The 17563-nt window shown below is 50.8% G+C and overlaps 1 protein-coding gene across 2 annotated transcripts in view; it reads right to left on the bottom strand.

The window, feature by feature from the left end:
- Nucleotides 1–430: 430 nt before the first annotated feature.
- The window catches only part of B4GALT5 (beta-1,4-galactosyltransferase 5), a 45527-nt gene continuing 28394 nt past the window's right edge, over nt 431–17563 (bottom strand). For both annotated transcript variants that reach the window (XM_027902601.1, XM_027902600.1), the window contains exons 2-9: nt 11427–11561; nt 8574–8687; nt 7614–7738; nt 7016–7132; nt 6040–6227; nt 5687–5809; nt 5087–5188; nt 431–3493 (exon numbers count right to left, since the gene is read on the bottom strand). In XM_027902601.1, the coding sequence (XP_027758402.1) occupies nt 3346–3493; nt 5087–5188; nt 5687–5809; nt 6040–6227; nt 7016–7132; nt 7614–7738; nt 8574–8687; nt 11427–11544 (1035 nt within the window). In that variant the 5' untranslated portion in view covers nt 11545–11561 and the 3' untranslated portion in view covers nt 431–3345. The remainder of the gene's footprint in view (nt 3494–5086; nt 5189–5686; nt 5810–6039; nt 6228–7015; nt 7133–7613; nt 7739–8573; nt 8688–11426; nt 11562–17563) is intronic.

Consider the following 17563-nt stretch of genomic DNA (forward strand, 5'->3'; position numbering starts at 1 on the left):
TGCTGCAAGGAAGCTTGTCTGTCTGCCTGCGTTTGTTGATCAAAAATCCAATTACCAGCAGTCCCCACTACCATCCCTGAGCCCTGCATCATCTTCAGCCAAGTTCTTCCTAAACCCACTCCCCCAAGGCAGCCAGCCCCCCCAACAGAACTACACTGAAGCAGATGCTTGGAAAAAAGGCTTAAGCACCTACAGAACAGGAGGAGTTTGGGAGGCATCCCCATTTCACTCTCAGTTTGCTTCTATCCACCCCTAATGAGAGATTCCTAACCAGCTTTAGCATCCAGGGCTCACCCTTCTCCACTCACACTCTCATAAACACTCACCCCTCTGGGCTTACAGATCTCACCTCCTACTAAAAAAGCACACCCCAACCTCCTGTAAAAAAAAAAAGAAAAAGAAAAAAAAGTAACCACTGCAATCTGTGTTCTTGGATATGTATTTTTTACTGAAAAAATCATTCATAAATTAACAAATACAAAAATGTACAAACACATGGGTAAATAAATGTAATGACACAAAGGATTGCTTTGCTGAGAAGTGTGTGTGTTGTAAAACACTTATCTTCAGTGCAAAAACGTCCCCCCGGCACCTCTTAAAAACATAACAGTAAGCTCAAAAGCCATGATGATGGAAAGCTACTTGAGAGTTTGAAGCCACTTCTGACGGTGAGCGGCCTGAAGTGCGCGCAGCCGTTGCTCAAACGGTACCTCCCTTAGAGAAGCAGAGCTTTACAGAGAATTAACTGTCAATAAATAGTTTTGCAAATAAAACCCACATGGCTCATTTAAAAAAAAAAAAAAAAAAAAAAAAAAAAAAAAGTCAGCATCAGCATCACCCAGGACCTGCCCTCCAGCAGGGCTGGCTGACGGCGCTGACGTGGAAGGGGCGAACGAGTGGCCTTGTTGAACTTCAGCTGCCAGAATATGTACAAGTTCTCCTTAATACGAGAATTTTTACACCATAACAGCACATGCGCTTGACAGTATGTTTTTAACAGTTACATTTACTATACAGTATTTGACATAGCTGATAAGATTAACAGTGCACATTTTCAGATAATCCACATTTTAGAAAGGGAAAAAAAAAAAAAACCAAAACAAAACAAAAAAACTCAACGTGATTAGAACGAAGGAACGATGAAGAGGATGCTGCTGGGGGTGGACCCTTCTGTGCCAACCGCAGAGTGCAGTTCTGAGCAGAGGTAACGGCTTTTGTTCCACACAAGGTGTGACGGGTGTCAGGGACATGGAAGGCTGAGGATCCCGACTAAGGTAGTTTAACACCTACTCACACACACATGCATGATTCCGGGGTGGTGAACTTGGACTAGTTGAAATACATTCCTTGTTTGAAGCACCATTAAACAAAGACAGATTTCTAGCAAGGTCTCAAGATGAAAGAAAAGAGGGGCAGGGCAACGCGGGTTCAGCATCCGGAAAGGGTCCACGTGAATTAAGAGATCGAGATCCCGAAGCAAAAGTCTTTATTGCTGTATGCGCCAGAAAAAGCAAATCCTCACCTCTGCCTATAAATAACCAGGCTGAATTCCCTCGGGAAGCAAGTTTAAAGCACATGTAAGTTCAAAGACTTTAAAACCTAAGTTACAAACTCATCAGCGCTTTTCAAGGGCAGGCTCGCTGTCCTCTCATGCCGGCCGATAAGATCTACACAAAGAACTCGTGTTTTCTAAACTAACGTTTTCTGGATACAGGTTAGGAATGCCCTGGGCAGTCACACCCACCACAGATGCGTATGGGGATCATACCTCCACGGAACTGAGAAAACAATGTAAACCATGAGAAGTTAAGGAAACCGAAGGCAAACAACGCAATGAAAAGAGTTAAAGTACTTCGGAGGTCAAGTACCCACCCTTGTTGTGTGGAAATACAAACTCAAAACAACGCCCAATGTATTTACTTTTAAGTCAGAGAGGTCCAGTGAAAGTGGCGGTGTCAGTGCTGTGTAAGGGCTGGACTGTGTCCCTGGGGACAGGGCCTGGAGCCCAGCCTGCCCACGGAGGCTGTGGGGAAAGGGGGGGATGGTATTGGGTGGCTGGATGGGTTGTCAGACCAAGCTCTGGTTCCCAGTCCTCATGTTTTTATGTGTCCTTCATGTCTCTCCCTCTCACTGACCTGAGACTCTCTGCCCCACCGGCTGTGCCTGTGCTACTGCCTGTGCACTGCCTGGCTCTGACAGCACCTCAGTGTGCTCTGCTGGACGTACACAATGAGTACAGACTAAACCAACCTCCCACACCATTCCGGCACACTGGGGGTGACGGCAGGACGCTGCTGTCTGGAGAGGGCTTGTGCAGCTGCTCCATCCCCAGGACAGCACGTGGGCAGGGGGTCTGGCCTAGGGGCCACACTTCTCCAGCACCCTGGATGGGAGTCCTGAGCAACCAGGCTCACACTCGCCATGTGGGATACAGAGCAAAAGGCAGGGGATGATGTTCCATATGGCTTTTGGATTCATTTGCAGATCATCTTGTAAAAGTCACAGAAAAGGGAGTTTTTTCATAAATATTCCCATTTCCTCACTTTCCCTGGAAAAAGCCACCCTTGTGGTGTCTGGAATGAGCAATGTCCCGGCTGTATTTCTAACCCACTGCACTGGAAGGTTCAGGGCCCTGTCCCACAAACATTTCTGCATATGCACAGCTGGAATCACGCAAGCAGTCTCACTGGCTTAAAAGGGAACACCTTGCACAAGTACAGTGATGCACACACAAGTGTTTACAGAACTCAGGACTAAAATGAGTGACCGCATGTAAACCTCTAGCTTGGACTTGAGCCGTAGGAGAAAAATAAAAAGGGGCAATTTACACAGCATATTTACACTTACACTTCTTTAAGAAGCGATTCTGTTGTATATACTTCAAGCAGGTCATTTAAAAAACCGCACAGACATAGAACGGCATCAGAAGTCGTTTGATCTCCCACCAGGGCAGTTGCCAACCAAATTGCTCCCGACGTTCACCGTCAAGAAGCCAGAGTCCCTCAGCTGAGCCACTTCCCAGAGGAGAAAGCGCATCCGAGGCGAGTCCCAGTGCCAGAGATTGCTGGAGGAGGAATGTGGAGATGAGAGCAGCAGGTCGAACTGTTGTCCTGAAACCCAGAAAGCAAGTGGCAGAAAAAATTAAGAGACTGCTGAGCTCGCTGCCCGGGTGTCGGGCTGGATTGGTACAGCTAGGGCAATTTGTGCGTGCACTTTCAGCCTCATTCTCCAAAATACTGTGATCCTTCATTAGACAAAGTGTTGCTTGTCCTCGATAAACCTTGGAAAAGAAAGTCTAGCGTGGTGCTTTCTTGGTGAAGGGCAGAGCAAAGTTATTTTCTCCTCTTAATATTCGGGCACCAGAGCCAGCTCCGGTGTCAGGTTAACAGTGATGTTCTTATACAAGGCGTCATACGTGACGTTTGGAAAGTAGTTCAAGTTATTGAGGCCGTCCAGGGCTTGCCTTTCTTTTGACTTCCTCAGCAAGGCGTACCTGTGCAACGAGAACCAGAGGCCAGAGTCACTTCCACGTGTCCCACAGTGCCCTGCAAACTCCTCCCAAAGCTACTAGAACTGCCTTCAAAGAGCCTGTCCCAGCAACAGCTACGAAACAACAAACTTCTGAGCCCTTAATAAAGGCAACGATCACATTTTAAATACTCACTGTTGGTAAATATTGGAAAATTCCAGAAAAGTCCATCACTTGATGAAGGGCAAAATGCTTGCTGTGCCACCAGCAAGCACTCTGCTACCAAAACTGCCTGTGACTCCTGCCTGAAGCCTGCTCCCATTCCCAGGACAGAGCTGAGCTCTGGCATCCTGCAGAGCCCTCACCAGCCACACCATCCCAGAGAAACACAGCTGATGGGTGATATGTCCCTTCCACTTTTAAGAAACCAGACACAAACAAGAGCAGAACTAAATGGCTTTAGTCCAAAGGATGGGGGACGAGGAAGTAAAAGTAAGAGAATGATGGTTTGGGGAAGGAAACTGCAGCTGGTGCACAAAAGCAGACTCAATCACATTTAGGGGCAGCATGATGAGATTTAAGGGGTAAGAGTGGGTGCAGCTGCTGGCTCACGAGGTGAACTCTGCCTTGACCATCTTCCCCTCCCAGCACGTGGACTCACAGTTCCTGCTGTCATGGAGCCTGGGCTCCTGGCTGGGGCCAGGAGGAGACCAGGCAAGTGTCAGGAACCAGAGCTCAATCCCACTGCACTGCCAGCCTGCCACACTCCTGGGGTTTGACTAAATATGGCTTTTTCAGCTAAAAAGCAACTTCTCTTTTTCAAGAGTGAAATGAGAAAAGCTTCTCTGACTGGCTGCATTCTGTCCACCAGAGAAATGAAAAGCAGGGCTAAAGATGAGTCTCAAATGGAAACTCCCCTAAAAATGAGTCTTCTGCAAAAAAAGACCAGCAGACAACTGAAATCTCTGCCAGCAGCAGCCTGGAGCCCCTCTGCAGAACAAAGCTCTCACATTGCTCATTCAGCAGATCCTCACCTACAAGTGTTTGTTAGCAGGTGTTACAAACATCTGCAGTTGTTTGTGAAAAAGGTATTTCTCTGGTTTTCTGTTGCACAGTTTTCAGAAGACTCAAATTCCATTGTGGTCTTCAGGCTAAAGCAGTCAGTCAAGCCTCGTACTCTCCAAAACAACCCTGGCTCTGGGACAAAGGGGTTGGAGCCCTCCTGAAGAACTCCAAGGAGAATTTATCTTTTGGGAAAAAAAAACCCAAAATAGTCCCAACAGTACTTGGAGAAACACAGAAGCTTCTCTACATCTGGCATTATCCACCCCTATTCCCCTGCAGGTACAGGACAGGCCCCCAGCCCGCCATGCTGACAATTCCCTTTTGGATGGCATTCAGGAAACCAAAGCCACAAAGCAAGGACCCCTTGTCACAGGGATGTGGGGTGTGAAATGCAGGGATGGAGGAATCCAGGCAATGCTACGCCTTCATCTCCCTCGGTTCATTTCCTTCAGGAGTTCAGGCTGTTACTGCCTTCAAACAGCTGCAGGGAGCCTCCTACATGGTACAGACTCCTTGTGAAGTGCTTTAGGATTCTTAAAAAAATTTACTTGCCTTCCTAGGAACTGCACTTCTCCCCGATGGTGGTGGGGAATTGATTTGTATTTCCCTGTGTCTCCTTCTGGTCGAGTCACCGAGTAGCCTGCGTACTGCACTCTGCATTACAAAGAGAAGAAATAAAATAAACTAAACAAACAAAAAATCACAGGTTGTTTTTGCTGTGCTGGCAGCACCTCTAGGGCTGCACTGTCAGTGCTCCTGGGGCTCCAGATGCAGCTCAGCCTTCCCACCCCCAGAGAAGCTGTGCAAACCCCCCACTCCAGCCTGGGCTCTGGGCAGGTCACACAACTCCCAGCACCTCGGGGCTCCCACTCAGCCCTGACCAGCCTGAGCTCAGCAGTGTGGGGTATGTGCAGTGTGGGGTACGTGCACAGAGCCAACCACTTCCCACCCACTGCCTGTGCAGGCTGGAGCGGCCCCTGTTCCCACAGAGCCACCACAGCCAGGATGGCGCTTCCCCAGCCCAGGGGACACAGGCACAGCAAGCCCAGCACCTGCATCAAAGATGACAATTGTCCCCCCACAGCACGTGCCAGGCTCGGCTCACAGAGCCACCACCAGAGCCCAGGGACACCGGCTGCGCCCAGCCCGTACCTGTTCCAGAGGTCGTCATCTTCTCCTCCCCAGCCCCAGAAGGCATTAGGAAATCCATTGATCTTCTGGAACTGTTCGACCGTCAGGCCACTCACCCCCCCGAAGAACTCGTTGTATGGGAGCCTGAGCAGGAGGGAAGGGGTTAGTGCAGAGCCCACTGGCACCGCAGCTCTCCCTCCTGCCAAGGGGAGAGCCCGGGCCGTGCGGATACTCTCTGCTATTCCCTCTAACTCTCCCTTTGCACAAAGCCTGGGAACAAACCCAGATTCATCCTCTGCCTTTAAAAAAGATAAATAAAATCTAACACTGGCCCCTTAGCTGTTACAGTAGCAGGGAGGAAGAACACTGCTTACAGGTACATGTACTTATCCAGCTTGGCTGCAAAGTGCCTCGGCATCTGTCCACACCCGTAATAGTTACGGTCATTCTCTGGTATGTGGTCCACATCGTGAAAGATGAGGCAGTCCCAGTCCAAGTCCTTCATTGCTTCCCGAAAGCCAACGTTGAAGAGCATGGCACGGTTAAAGGGTTGGTTTCCAGCCTAGGAGGGAAAAAGTTCCTCTTCAAGGGGAATCCCCACAGTCTGTGCATTCTCAGCTTTCTCTAGAAAACCACAGAGGGCAGCCAGCTCCCACATCCGTGCCACAAAAGGAAGTGATGTACTGGAACAGGCTAGTGAGATCAACCAACACTGGAATATTCACTTTACAGTACAGGAGCTGAAGTCTTATTACTCAGACACTTGAAAAAATCACCAATTTTGATCCATCTTTTTAAGCTATAGCTAAATATGGAGGCGTGTTTACTGGGTGGCTGAAGCCAAACAGCTTAAGTGACAGGTTCACGTACACATCCAATGATAGTTATGTTTTACATTCACTGAAGTCTTCCAGATACTGCCCAAATAAGAAATGTTAGACATTCCCACGCCTAGGGGATGTTCCCTGGAACTACTGCAGGGATACACAGAAACAATGCAGCATTGTCTAAACTGCAAATACCTGATCCAAAGCTGTTTTAAAAAAAAAATAACTTCTACAAAACAGAATTTTAAAAAAAATTAAACAACAACAAGCCAAATTATCTCAGTTTTTCAGATAAAACCAGACATTTCCGGGCACATCTCCTAGCTGTGCCACTTACAGGCTGAAGCGGGACAAATTACGTATTGCAACATGACCCCTAAACGTGCCAAAGGTTAAAAGATGTGCTCTGGCAGGGAAACTCCTTGGGACACGGCGCAGAGCCACGCTTGGAGCGTTGGCAGACACATTCTTAGTGCAGCCCGTCCCCAGCGGCTGCTGCCCCAACCGCCCCAGGGTCACTCACTTGTTCCACAACATAAAAGGCGAACTGTAAACGTTGCCGCTGCAGCATGGGAATAAGGTGTCTGAAGAGGACGGGAAGATGCTCGTATCGATTGCGGAATGGGATCAGGATCGCCACCTGATGAGGAGAGGACACGGCTCTTACTGCACCGCACCAGCGGCTCCCGCTGCCGACCGCCAGGCTGGGGAGCAGAACTGGCTGGTGTGGGGTTATAGGAGGGGGAGTAGGACTAAACAAGGTGTCTCAGCTCTCCCACGTAGGGCTGAGCAGCCTGAAACCCTTTTAACTCCTACAACATGAATTTCCTATTCACTTTTTGAGGGACTGTTGCTTTGGAAAAATTCAACGTCACCTTGAGTGAAAGGGAGACCTGCAGTGCCTCTTCATCACAACAGGAGTGGGGACACTAAAGCAGCCCTTAAGTTCACCATTTCTCCCCCTGGGCACTGCAGCCCCACATTTCAGAGCTCCTCACATCATTGCTCTGAGGCTGCAGCACATTAGAGATGTTCCCATTAACGTCTTCCCAAGGCCTGCCCGGGGCTCCCTGTCCACCCCACACTCAGCAGGGACACAGGGCTGCCCAGCTCCCAGGTACCTTCCAGCGAGGCAGGCAGTCGCTCGGCTTCCAGTGGCCTCCCAGCTTGATGGAAGGGTCTTTAGAGAAGAACTGGTGGATGTCCTCCATGGTGATCTCGCTCATATTTACATCGATGGGGCCCTCTGCAGAGCAGGAGAAGCAGAGGGTGTGTAAGGAACTGCTGAGGTTCCTGAGGTGGCTCGGTGCAGCACTTTGCTGCATCCCTGCCCTCCACCCCCAGCACTCAGTGCAGGCAGCTTCTTCTCTTCCCCAGCACCAGCAAAAACAATTAGGAAGTGATGTTGATGGTGACACCTCCACCTCCTTGGCAGCTGGGCTCTGCTCCGCCTTTGTAGCCCCTGTGCTATGCAGCTCCCTAGCAGAGACCCACTCCAGCCCAGGTACTACCCCTCTACCCATACAGGTTTCCTGCAGACAGAACCACACATCTCAGCACAGAGCATTTCCCCCCCCCGCCCTTTTTGGAAACATTTGCCCTCAAAATCCCGATTTCCCACTGCAGGATGGCTTGGGTGGAAGCATTTCTCCCAGCACCAGCTTCCTGGGGGGGGGTCCAGCCTGTCTCCCACACCAGCCCTGGCACAGCTGTACCCAGTACAGCTCAGGGTTGGGCCTGGCAGCACTGCTGAGGCACAAGGGAGCCACCCTGCCGCCACTGGCCCTGGAAAAGGGCTGGCAGAGCCTTTTCACCGGCTCCCAGCACACAATCCCTCTTTTGTTCGTGTTTGCCAAGCAATGGGCTCCTGCTTCGGCAGGGAGAGGAGCCTCCAACACAGCAGGGATTAATTCCTGAGAGTGGGTAAACAATGATTTCCCAGGAGGGAACTGGGCTCTAAACAGCACTTCCATTCATCCCCAGGTGCCTGGCAGGGAAAGGTGCAACACCAGTGAGACTGGGAATGCCACTACTTCAGGGGGAGCAGGACAGGGGCACAGGGCTCTCAGGATGCTACTCACTCATAGAAGGGAGCCTCTCGGGACAGGTGTTGTTGGGGAAGTAGGTAAAGTCTTCAGGAAGAAACGTTGTGGCTTGCAGAAAGGTGTCGTTGTGGCTCAGATCAAGAGGATAATCTGGGGAATGGAAAAAAAGAGAGAAAAGTTTATACTTGAGCTGTAGGTCTGTTATTTCCATCCACCTCCCCACACCACTATGAGCAGACTCTGAAATCAGCCGCGGCTGAGGATGTTTCCAATGGCACAGCTGTGTCCCCAGTGGCATGTGCTCTAGCCTTGCAGCCCAGCTGGGTGCTCATCCTCCTCCTGGGGCAAGTGGCTGCCTCAGACAGCACCACATCAAAGAAACCTTTTGCATTTTCTTGCCAAAGGAAGAATTTTGAGCATCACGTTTAGGTATCACAAACAGTTCAAAGAAAAGGAGCATGTGGCTTTTGGAAGTAAAAGTTACCTTGTACCCTGTCCCTGTGTACCCTGTCCCTGAAGGACCATGGCACAAAGAGAGGGGATGTGCTCCTCCAGCAAGTGTGCTCCTTGCCCAAAAAGCTGAGAGAGGGAAGTCCACAGGCAGGATGCAATGCCAACTAGGACTGTCAGGGCAGTATCCTACATAGGGAAATCCTGTCTGGAATCCTCCTCGAAGGATCAATAAAAACTATCACGTTACAAAAAGAGTAACTGCCCCAGCAGTCACAGCAGTGCCCAGCATTTTTCTCCAGTCTCCTCCCTGCCTACATCCTTTGACCTCCTGGGCAATGCCCCTCCAGACTATTACACCTGTAGATGTTTTAAAGAGGTTTTCCCCTTGTCCCCCTGGGACAAGTCATTGCTGGCCTGATATTTCCATTTGCTTTATCGTGCTAGTGCTTACCATCACGTCAGTAATATTGTTTATCTGCTCAAATAAGAGGTATCCAAACTATCTTGAGACTCAAGATGGACTGTAAACACAACCTTAAGGGCTTTTTGAGTACGATAGATGTTACTTTGGATGCTTGATACTGCTGTAAATTTCCATAAGCAATTTTCCCCTTTAAGTCCCATCACCAGAGCACACTCTCAGTACTCAGCCCAGCTGACAGCACATGGTGGAGCTCAACTCCCCTGTTTTGCACTAAGGGCTGCCTTTTTTTGCTTGTGGAAGCATAGAAGTGACCCCTCTTTGTCTCACCAAACAGGAAACCTATTATTGCATCTATTAGCAAATGCTGGAAAAGTTGTAACTTACTTCCTCAAAACAAGAGGAAGCTAGCTGTCACACTGCCTCACTGCCCATGGCAGTGTGGGGACAGTACACTAACCAGGCAGTGCCACCCATCCAGATCCCAGGCACCAAAAACACTCAGGGAGGGAAGATTCTGATCCCAGTGTTAATGTAATCCTTGTGGCCACAGCACCAAGTGACTTCCAGGTGTCACTGCCATCCATCCTGAGTCTGCCCGACCTGCCTGCCAGGGAAGGTCCCCAAGGACGTGTGTAGTGCTTGTATATGAAACCATCCACATGGCCAGAGCTCTCGGGGCAGGAGGGGCATCAACACGTTCCTGTGCAGCTGGGACAGATGGGTATGAGGTTCGAGCAAAACCTGGTATTTCAGAAGCAGCAGCAGCACTGGTATCACTGAAAGGGTAGGTAACCAGTTCTCTGCCCACTGAAGGAGCACACAGCAGCTTTTTGGAGAACTCAGAGCCCCATGGGCCAGGGCTGAAGTGGGATGAAGGCTCCCCTCACAGGAAGCAGTGGAGATGGAGTGCCTGACCCTCCTCCCTTCAGGGGATCAGCTACTCCCTCACCCTGCCTCTGCTTTACTTGATGTTTCCACTCTTAAAAATAGCCCAGGGTGGCTGCCCTGGCTGACCTCCTCAGGGAGAGGAGGTGACCTGGGGTGTCAACAGTTCCCCTCCCACGCCCGTCCCAGTCAGGGCACAGCTGAACTGGTGACCACACCATGAGCTCGTCAGCAGGCTGGGCAGCAGGGACACGGCCAGTATTTTTGTTAATGAGGAAATAATCTCTCCTTGTAAAACTCTGTCAGCCTCTGCTGCTGAACCCTCACCAGGGAGGAGCAGAGCTGAGCTCCCCCACCCTCCGCCGCAGCCTGATGGCAACAGCACCGGCATGGGGCAGGGGTGACAGGCCAGCAGGGAAGGTGTCACCAGCCCGGCAGCAACGCCTCACCCTGGCTTACACACAGCCATGAGCATTTATGCTTCACTGTACCACATTTACACCACAACTTGTAACCCTGTTTATAGGTATCTGGATGATGAACAGGCTGGGAGGGGGAGCCCGTGCCTCCGCTCCCTGCATCCTGCCCAAAGTTCAATATATTATTTGTGGCAGATCTCCAGCCAAGTCATCTCAGTTCATCCTTGCATGGGAAGAGTGAAGCTTATGAGCACAGGCTCTTCCACGTGCACGGAGCCGGAGCTCTGCGCAGGCGCACGCCTGGAAAGGAATTTTTTAAATATGAAACCTGATCCTTGCACTGAATTTGAAAGTGTTTACCCTCAGACTGCTTGAAGCTACAAGTTGAATTCCTGGAAAGCAAAAAGGTTTTCAGCTCAAATCCCATCATTTCAGATTTTCACCCCTTATAGAAGTTACAAGCGTTTGAATTTTTTATATATACAAAAAAACCCATAATTTATATATAAAGCGTATATATACATAGTATCCATATGTATATTAGGTATTTTTATGTTACATATATACTTTTATATATATATAAATAAAAGTGGCAGACAATTAATCCAAGTTCCCATCCTGCATTTACCAGCATAAATTAATCCCTTCAACTTAATTTTTCAATGGAAATAGAACCTTTGATCAAAATCACAGTTGCTCAAGAAATACCTGAGTCATTCACGCTGCTGTTCCTCTTGGCATAGGCACTGCGGACCACCTGCTCGTACACCTGAGCTCCTATAGTTCTCATGTTTTCACGAATCATGATGCCCTGGGCTTGCATCATGAAGAGGTAGGTGTTCACTGCAAGGGAGGAAAAATAAAGGAATATTTCCATCAGCATCAGCTGATGATCAGAACGAGAAATCAGCGCCTTTTGGAACCAATCCCAGCCTTCTGTTTGGTTTCAGTTCCTTCCTGCCAGGAGGATCCTTGGGGTTGCACATGCCTTGGTTGCCCGACGGGAGCTGGGAAGGGCACGGAGTCAGGAAGCGGAGGCGTAATGCACGTTTGGAAACCCGGCTGGTTAACAAGGGAACATACCCAGCCAGACCTGACAACCAGGCTGTAACACAGCACTGCAGCTTAAACAACAGCACCTTTTGCTCCTTAATTAGGGAGGTTTAATTAGGAAATATCATTATAACAGGAAACCAAGCTGCGTGCCTGGAGAAGGGCAGTCGTTCCCAGACTGCAGCACCGAGGGCTGACACTTGCTTGGCAGAGATACCCCAACAGGCACCACAAAGAGCATCCCTGCACCAGGCTCCGAGCCCCTGGCACACCACACACCCTGGGGCAGGCAGCAGCACGAGCCCTGGGTCCCCAGGGCAGCCCCCAGCCAGGTTTCTTCCCCCTCTTCTTTCCTGCTGACCCCGTGCCCTGGCACAGCTAAGGCTGAGCCTGCTTAGGTTTCAGTTTAAGCTGACACCCCGCTGGCAGGGCCAGGCCCCAAAGCAAACAGCAGCAGGCACAGCCCTGCGTCACCAGCAGCTCCCATGGGGACAGCAGGATGGCCACCCACAGGGACAGCAGGGTGGCCATCACGCACGCCACAGCACCCCTCACCAGCATCACTGTGCCAGCCACAGCCCCTCAGTGATGTTTTAGGGTTAAGAATAAAATGGGGAAAAAAAGAGAAAAATCTTGTTTCGCACATAGGGAGGAGGGGCAACCTGGAAGGCCAATTCTACGCTAGGAATTAAGAAAACAGGTCAAAAGATACCGGGGGAGGGATGAAGAGGGCACCGGGCCAAGGAAACAACAGGGACCCTGCTCAGGGGAGGGCAGCGGCTGGAATGTCACCAGGAAACATCCATAACAGACAGGTCACTTCTACAGCAGGCATATCACAGCCTGGAACCGGCGGCTGCCAGTGCCAGGAAGGCACAGTCATGGCTAGAGTCCCTGGGAGCACAGATTAGATATGGCCAGCACCGCCACCGCAGAGTGAGGGTCCCCCACTCTGCCCAGCCACACTGCTGGGCCTGCTCTCCCCTTCTGCACCCACCTGGCAGCTCTGGACGGCGTGCCCAGATATATTTCCCGATCCCAACTGTATTTTGGTTTTGCACAGTAAAGTAAGAACTTGAAAGGGGGACAGAGCCCCATGCCATGCCCAGCTGCTGCCCATGCCCAGCCTGACTCTGAGCCACGGGGAATCACCAGATATTCTGCAAGAAGGGGGTCAGCTCCATGAAGTGCTTGACAACTGTCTTCAAATGTCCATATCCAGCCCTTCCTTTCCCATACACATACCCTTTGCAGTGGGGCCAGCGATGCTGCTCCTTACAGCAGGAAGGAGCAGGAGGTGCCTCAGCCAAAGCTGCACCCAAAACCTCTCTGCTCACCCACTTGTTCTGGGGGCAGCTCTGCAACCCAGAGTGAACACTGGGTCAGCTGGTGACAGCTAGCTATGACATAAACTTGTGCTCTGGTGCTGTTCCTTGGCCAGATACCCCTGTTTCAATGACAGCAAGAGGTAGTGCTGCTCCTGCTCAGAACAACAGGGAATTTGCTTCAGTAGATGCCCAGTGATAAGGCTCAAGGAAAAGCTGGCATTTTGATGTGGCACCACAGGCCAGAAACAAACATAGCTGAAATTCCCCTTGCAAAGCCTTACATCCAGTCCCCAAACCTTCACAAGCTCACACTCATCTCCAGCTCGGAGCTCATCAAGAAACCACATCACCTCCCAGCACCAGCAGCCCAAAAACCAGGGTGCTAGTCAAGATCCAGGCACAGCTTCTCTCCTTTGCACAGAGCAAAGAGTGGCTGAAGCCACTCAACTGAGATGTTTATCAGGCCCAGGTTGCTGCTGAGGGAAGGGGGGCAGCAATCCTGCCCCTTCTGGCTCGTGCAGAGCTGGAGTCAGCGGCAAGGCAGAATTCGCTGATGCTGATCAAGTAATTTCACTTTTTACTTCATTATGCTTCGACTTGCCGGGGAGAGCAGAACCAGGTTTGGTGAAGCATGAAAGAACAGGAGAGACAAATCGGCATCCAATCCCTGGTTAATTTGAGGAAGAGGGAGGTTTGTCGGGCGCAGTGAAAGCGCCGTTTGTTCCCCTCCACGCCGGGCAGACGGAGCAGGGCCTCGCCACAGCCACATGACACGGCTCGCTGGGTCGGGCTGCTCCGAGCTGCAGCAGGAATCCTGAGCAGACTGTCACAGCAGCCACCATCCCAGGGGAGCACGGGCATGAACAACACCGGCTTTGTGTCAGGCAGCAGTTGCCTTTTCACGTATTAACCCCCTTAAGCAGATGATTAAGGAGATAACCTGGCCAGGTATGAGCTGTGCCATCAACATGCCACAAACCCAAGAGCCCCCCATAACCACAGAAACCCCAGCCAGAGCACCTTCTCCTACCCCTGAAACAATCCGGCTGCACAAGATAAGCCTCACAAACACCACGTTTATCCAGAACATGAAATTCATTCAGGTCAGAAAATCGGATTTAAAACACATTATTGCAAACATTTCACTCCCCGTGTGCCCACAGTGTTTGGATCAGTTCCATGGGGCTGCCATGTCCAGGGCTGGGTCCGCACCAATACTTGGGAATTCCTGTACCAAGCTCAAATCTCACCCCTCCTCTGTTTACTGCACTTCTAATGAGCAAATTGGCCATATTTTAAATTTACTAAGGCTGACCTGGCTGACCCTAGAGAGCCCTGGGCCCCTGTACCCACCAGCGAGGATGGAGATGCTGATCACCCCTGAGCATCGGCCTCTGCACACACAGGCTTGCAATGCACTGGGCCTGGACTGTGGCTCGGCCAGAAAGCAATTCCCTGTGTTGTGAGATACTGCTAATCTAATCACACAGGACAATCTCAAAAATTACACTGGACTTCTGCCTTTCTTCCCCTTGAGCACACAGCACTTCAGAGCACGAACACGGAGCAATAACAGCCCGGCTACAGCCACGGGACAAGGAGCGTGATGGGAGAGGTGAGATGGCCCTTTTACTATCAATTTCCAGCAGACCCTCACTGCCCACACAGAAAATGAGCAAAATTTAAGAACCCATTTGCCCAAATGACTGCCTTGAGATTATTCTTGTTGATTCATTAAAGGACAAGTCAACTCCGCTGTGATTTAAACACATGGAAACCACTACAGCTTGTCAGCAACTACAGCAGAGGCACACGGCTGCACCTCAGGGCTGTGGACCACTCAGAATGCTGCACCCCAACCCCCCTGCTCACAAGCAACAGGGAGGGCAAGTGCTCACCCCAAGCCAGGAGTGGATGCAACAACTTCAGCCTGGGAGGTAAAGTCCAATTATATAGATGAGTGCTGAAATCTTCCTGTAATCATTTCTCTGTTAGTATTTTCGGAGCACTTCTAATCAAGAAACAGCTGACTCTCTCATGGAAAATTAGTTTTGTCGTGATGCTATGTACTAGAAGAGGCAACAGAGTAATTTGCAGCTTGGGAGTTGATTTGGAAAAGGACTGAGTGTGATCTGTGCTGGATACGGACACAGGAAGGGGACAGTCCTGACACATCTCGCTCCTGACCCTGACATGCTTCCTGCGGAAAGGACCTTCCTCCAGCAGCCCCCGGCAGGGGGGATGGCAGGGTATCCTGAGACCCATGCTGGGAGGGACGGTCACTGGGGCTGGGGTCAGGAAGAGGGGCCAGGTGGCTCACAGCAGCCCTGCATGCCTGCAGCAGTATCAGCATCCAGCACAGCAGCCAGGCTTTCCTCAGGAAGGAGCAGGTCTTCCTCTGCTTTGAGATTTAGGGCTTTCTGTCACATTCAGCAGTTTTCCTGGTTCATTAGTCCACCCACGCTGCAGAAGCACAGAGGGGCTGTTTGAGTTTATCACGGTCTCACAGCTACGTGAAGCCTTCTCCTGCCGGCAGCCAGACCTCAGTCCCGGCAAGGGCAACCCCCACCAGCCCCCAGAGCCCCCATTTCAACCAACACAGTCACAAAACAGTGCCCAGCTAGAAAAACTGCCCCTGAACACTCAGCCAGACCCTCGGAGTGGGCATGACATGCCCAGCAGAGCTTGTAGAACACCTCACGTGGGAGGTGTGGCGGTCCTGCAGGCAGTAGGGATGGGTGCCCAGGTCACCCCAGCACCCTGCCAGGGCTGAGAGATCCTGCCCACTGCAGACACCTCCCGCAGGGCCCAGAGACTGTGAAACCAGCAGAGTCATGTCTACCTTAAGCCTTTTGCTAAGCTCTCCCAGCAGATCCCCAGCATCAATCCAGCTCCATTAGCATTAGCAATACAAAGGGGTTTAATCAAACTAAGCCTCTAAGGCACAGATAGACAGTTAGGATAGTCTTAACTCGTAAATAACCCAACTAGGAATGTAGCAGCATCCCAGCGCTAATACACCATGAGACCTCTGTCTCTATTAGCTTTCCAGTGGCACCGTATTCCCCAGACGTGCTGAGTGCCAGAACAATTAAATAAGAGGTTCCTATTAGTTTTAGAGAATTTAATATTAATGCCATCACTGTTACTTAGCCCTTTGCCTCTAAATAGCACAGGAAGGAATAATTTGATACATTAAATGGTTTAAGAATTAACAGTGCAGCAGCAGCAGCACTGAGCTGGTAATTACAAACCACTTGTGCCCAAAATTGGCAAGTTGGCAGCCTGCACGTGCACGGAGCAAATGGGAAGATGGGAGGCTGCAGTGACACTTGGTCAAAACCTCAATATGGGGAATTTGCATCTAAACTGCCTTAGAGAAAAGTGACCCCAGGGACACCTCAGCAAAGGGAGGAAAGTCCACATTATTGTAATAGAACCTAAATTTTAATGTACAGATTTAAGGTGGCAACTGTCATTTGCAATCCCCACAGCTGGCTGAGCTAAGGTGTTTGTGCCACTCACTTTGAAGAGCACTGCACTGATTTTGGGACACCCATCAAGAGGAGCAGGACATGCTCTGCCATACGTGGGAAAACTCAGAAGGCTGAGGGAACTCATGTAGCATCTACAGCACCAAAGCACCCACGGCAGGAGCTCTGCACCCTGACAGCAGGCAGGGCTGGTGGTGGGATTGAGCCCCACATCACTCAGGCACAGTCACACCCATGGGGACAGTGGGCAGCCAAGCTCTCCATGCAGGTGGGAAAACCAGGACAGTTTACCAGGGCAGTAACACCAGGGAAGGCTGCAGGATCACACAGGGCTTTGCAAATCCTAACAGCAGCTGAACTCCTGGGCTCTGCTGCAATTCCTTTTTCTGAGGAAGGGCGTAGTGACACATGTAGGCTGGAGCACAGACCATAACAAGCATTTGCCCAAGTTAAATATTACCCTTCCTTGAGAGATTCAGACTCTCCTACTTTAATTGTCGTTCAGGAGATGCGATTGCACATGACTGCATCTCCTGTTTGCTCTCCATCCCTCTTTCACAGCCACGGGCAGCTCCCCCCTCTCCAGCCAGCCTGCCCTCCCCATCCCGCTCCCTTCACCAGGGTCAGCTCAAACACTTCCAAGGAGAACCAGAGCATCAGCTGCCAGCAGATTTCTGTGCACGCAGAGCACAAACACGCAGCACTCGCTGGGCACTTGTGGGCGCCGAGCAGCAAAATGCGCAATCAAAGGCTCTTCAGCAGCAGTGACACGGACACCGACCTCCGGGCTGGCAGCACCGGCTGCTGCTGCCACAGCAAACATTTACACTTCCAAACATTTACAGTTGGGTGCTTGTTCCTTCGGTTCATTAGGAGACAAAGCGGTGGGAATTCCTGCATCCCGGACACCATCTCAAAGCGTCAGGAATGCCGATGCCTGAGCCCAGTGCTCATGTAGGATCAGGATGAA

This window comes from Empidonax traillii, unplaced genomic scaffold (assembly GCF_003031625.1).
Source record: "Empidonax traillii isolate 1590-97213 ecotype Southwest subspecies unplaced genomic scaffold, ASM303162v1 scaffold890:size686501, whole genome shotgun sequence".
Taxonomy (NCBI): domain Eukaryota; kingdom Metazoa; phylum Chordata; class Aves; order Passeriformes; family Tyrannidae; genus Empidonax; species Empidonax traillii.